At 45.8% G+C, this 3,566-nt stretch overlaps 1 protein-coding gene across 1 annotated transcript; it reads left to right on the top strand.

Annotated features, from left to right (window-relative positions):
- The first annotated feature begins 285 nt into the window (after positions 1-285).
- LOC142549997 (uncharacterized) lies at positions 286-660 on the top strand. The gene has a single exon (XM_075659241.1). The coding sequence runs from the start codon at positions 286-288 to the stop codon at positions 658-660; it is 375 nt and encodes a 124-aa protein (XP_075515356.1).
- The last annotated feature ends 2,906 nt before the right edge of the window (positions 661-3,566 follow it).

The following is a 3,566-nucleotide window of genomic DNA, read 5'->3' as shown; positions in this document are numbered from 1 at the left end:
TCTTAAATAATATCTTGTATAGAATATCATTTCAGGGACCTCTGTTAAAGTTATTATCTATGGGAGATGTGAATTATGTCCTCCGGGAGATTCATAAAGGGTGTTGCGGAGAGCGTCTCTGAGGAATAGCATTAGCCCAGAAAGTAATGCTTGCCGGACATTAGCCAAGACTCTGCCCAAGTGGTCCAGGCTTGTGAGGGTTGTCGACATCACTCTAATTTTCAGCACAGCCCGGCCACTCTCATGAAGCTTATATGAGCATCTTACCCCTTTGATCAGTGGGGAATGGACATTGTTGGTCCTTTTCCAGTTGCCCAGGCTCAGAAGAAATTTCTGTTGGTGGTTGTTGATTATTTTTCTAAGTGGATAGAGGCCGACCCCTTGGCAAGGATTACTGAGCAGGAAGTTTTGAAGTTCTTGGGGAAGAATATTATAGGCCGATTCGGAGTCCCCACGAGACTAATCTCAGATAATGGGAGACATTTTCAGGGAAAAGAGATCACAGCCTGGTGCCAGGAAATGAAAGTCACTCAGTATTTCACTTCAGTTGCCTATCCTCAAGCAAATGACCAAACAGAAGTGGTGAACATAATTATTGTGCAAGCCTTGAAAACTAGAATACAGGGCAAAGGAAAAAGATTGGGTGGAGGAATTGCCTAGTGTTCTCTGCGCATACAGAACTACTCCTTGAGCACCTACTCAATAGACTCCTTTTAATCTGGTATATGGTATTGAAGCAGTTCTTCCGGTTGAAATCGGGCAATCTTCTGTCCGGGTATAATCTTTCCCGGATGACAATGATCAAAACCGAGCAATGGAATTAGATCTAGTAGAAGAGAAGAAAGAGCAGGCTCTTATTCAAATGGAAGCTTACCAAGGCCGGGTTATGAAATCATACAACAAGAGAGTCCAAATCCGAGACTTTCAAATAAGAGATCTGGTGATGAAAAAAGTTAATCCAGCCGGAGATGTTGGAAAATTGGAAGCTCGGTGGGAATGGCCTTTTAAAATAACTCGAAAAGTTAGCTCGAGAGCTTTTTATCTAGGGGTTGCTCAAGGACGCTCTCTCAAGCGACCATGGAATGTATTTCATTTAAAGAATTATTTTGCTTGAAAATGTAATTATTGATTGAAGATATAATGAAAGTTATTTTCTTCTCAAAAAGTGTACGAATATTATATCTAAACCTAGAAGGTACAAAGCCCCGGTTAATTTGTAAGTTTCGGGACATGATCCCCGGCCAAAGGCTCCGTACCTTAGTTATTAATAAGCCCAGGGCTCTCTACCCTAGCTAGGGGCACCACACCTTGACCATTACCAAGTCCCGAGACATTATCCCCGGCCCAAGACTATGTACCTTGGTTATTAATAAGCCCGGGGATCTCCACCCTGGCTCGAGGCACCACACCTCGACAATTCCTAAGTCTCGGGACATGATCTCCAGCCCAAGGCTCCATACCTTGTTATTAATAAGCCCAGGGTTCTCCATCCTTTCTCGGGGCACCACACCTCGACCATTCCCAAGTCCCGGGAAATGATCCCGGTCCAAGGCTCTTTATCTTGGTTATTAATAATCTCAGGGCTCTGCACCCTGGCTAGGAGCACCACACCTCGACCATTCCCAAGTCCCGGGACATGATCCTTGGCCTAAGGCTCCGTACCTTGATTATTAATAAGCCCAGGGCTCTCCACCCTGGCTCGGGGTACCACACTTCGACCATCCCAAGTTCCGGGATATGATCCCCGGCCCAATGCTATGTATCTTGGTTATTAATAAGCCCAGGGCTCCGTACCGTGGCTCAAAACACCACACCTTGACCATTCCAAGGCCCAGGACATGATCCCCGGCCCAGGGTTTCGCACCCTGACTTAGGGGTTCTACACCTTGATTATTTACTAAGTACAAGGATTTTTATTCAGTTCACGATTCAACATCCTGGTTACTTGTCGAAGTTCCCGTCTAATTTACAACACTTAGAAATTTTTGTGATTTATTGTTCACAAATAGTGATTAAGATTATTTCTAAGACCAGGTATATGTGAAGCATTAATGAATAAATGGAAACATTGTATATTAAAAAGAAAAATAATGGTTCATTAATAAAGTGTCCGAAGGCAGTGATTACAAGGAAAAAATTACAAGCTTATTCTAAATATATTTGTTCAGACCCTGGCTGCTCTTCTTCTTCAGGGTCCTCCTTCTCCTCTTCTCCATCTTTGGGGAGGGAGTGTATGGCTCGTCCGAAGTCGGGAAAGTTTTCCCTAGCCTTAGGCAAGAGCCCAGCCTCTTCAAATTGTTCCCGATCGATCTTGAAAAAAGGATAGGCCTGATCTTCTACGGCCGCCTTGAATTCTGGAGAGAGGAGGAAGGAGGCCTGCAGCTGCTCCTTATTCTGTTCAGCATCAGCCAGGGCCCTCTCCGCAGCATCCGCCCGGTACATCTGTCTTTCCATGTCCTCAAACAAGGATTTACTCTTGGTTTCAAGGACAGAAAAGTGCCATTGCAAAGTCTCCTCCCAAATGAGGCTTTCGTTAATATCGTCCTGAGCCTTCTCCAACTGTTGATTGGCTTTGTCCAAAGCAGAGCGCAAGTCGGCTACTTCATCTTTGTGAATGGCTCAAGCCCGGGACAATTCCTCCTTTAGTTGCTCCTGAGTGTCCAGGAATTTCCGGGCTCGATTATTAGAAATGGTGGCTGCGGTGGCTACCTCTTCGAAGGCCGAGATCAGTAGTTGGACACCCTGTTCAAAAGGAGTTAGTAAAAAAAAAGAAAATAAAAGAGTCAAGTCAAAAGAACTTACTGAGAGAATCATGTTGGAACCTTCGATGAGCTTGGGGGTGGCCCGGGAGCTCCTCATATGCGCCTCCTCATCAGGAATAAAGAGTTGCTTGAAAAGCTTGAGCCCAGTCGGAGTGGCTCCCTTCAAGAAAATGTTAGTCCGGGTGGGTTGTTCAGAAAGGATGGGCTCTTGGGTAGGCTGTTTGAGGGGAGGAGGGGTCGATTGATTTGCTTGGGAGGAGCCCTGAGCTCCCTCCTGGTTACTCTCAACCAGAATCAGCTCAGGGCTTGTGACAGCCTTTCGCTTCCTCTGGAGGAGAGGAACGTGGTCTTCAAATTCTTGGGAGTTTGTTTGGGACGCCTCTCGTTCTTGTTGAGTGTCCACCCGAGCTGACTCCTTCAGCCATGCCGCCGACTCCTCCTCCTGCTTCTTCTTCTTCTCACCAGCCGCTCTCCGGGCTGCAAGCTTTGCCTCTTTGGCTGCCTTCTCAGCTACCTATTTCTTGGCAAAGACCTCTTGCATCGTGAAATTATCTGCACAAGGAAAAAGAGGGTTAGCGTGATTCTAAAATAGAGAACAAGAGGACTAAACAGCAGAGTTTGAAGAATAAAGTGCATCCGAGCCAGCAACTTTTTCAATGACCCGGTCTAGTGGATCTTTTACCTGGGAACTCAACCCCTGCGTTACCAAGTTCTTCTCATAGATGAGGGTAGAAGAGAAGAATTTCTGACTCTCCATCAAGTCTTGGCTTCTGATGTAGGGTTCCTCAAATTTATAAGCTCGGG

The sequence above is a fragment of the Primulina tabacum genome, chromosome 6 (assembly GCF_025594145.1).
Source record: "Primulina tabacum isolate GXHZ01 chromosome 6, ASM2559414v2, whole genome shotgun sequence".
Lineage (NCBI taxonomy): Eukaryota > Viridiplantae > Streptophyta > Magnoliopsida > Lamiales > Gesneriaceae > Primulina > Primulina tabacum.
The sequence above is the reverse complement of the archived record's forward strand: the minus strand, read 5'-3'. Positions and strand labels throughout refer to the sequence as shown.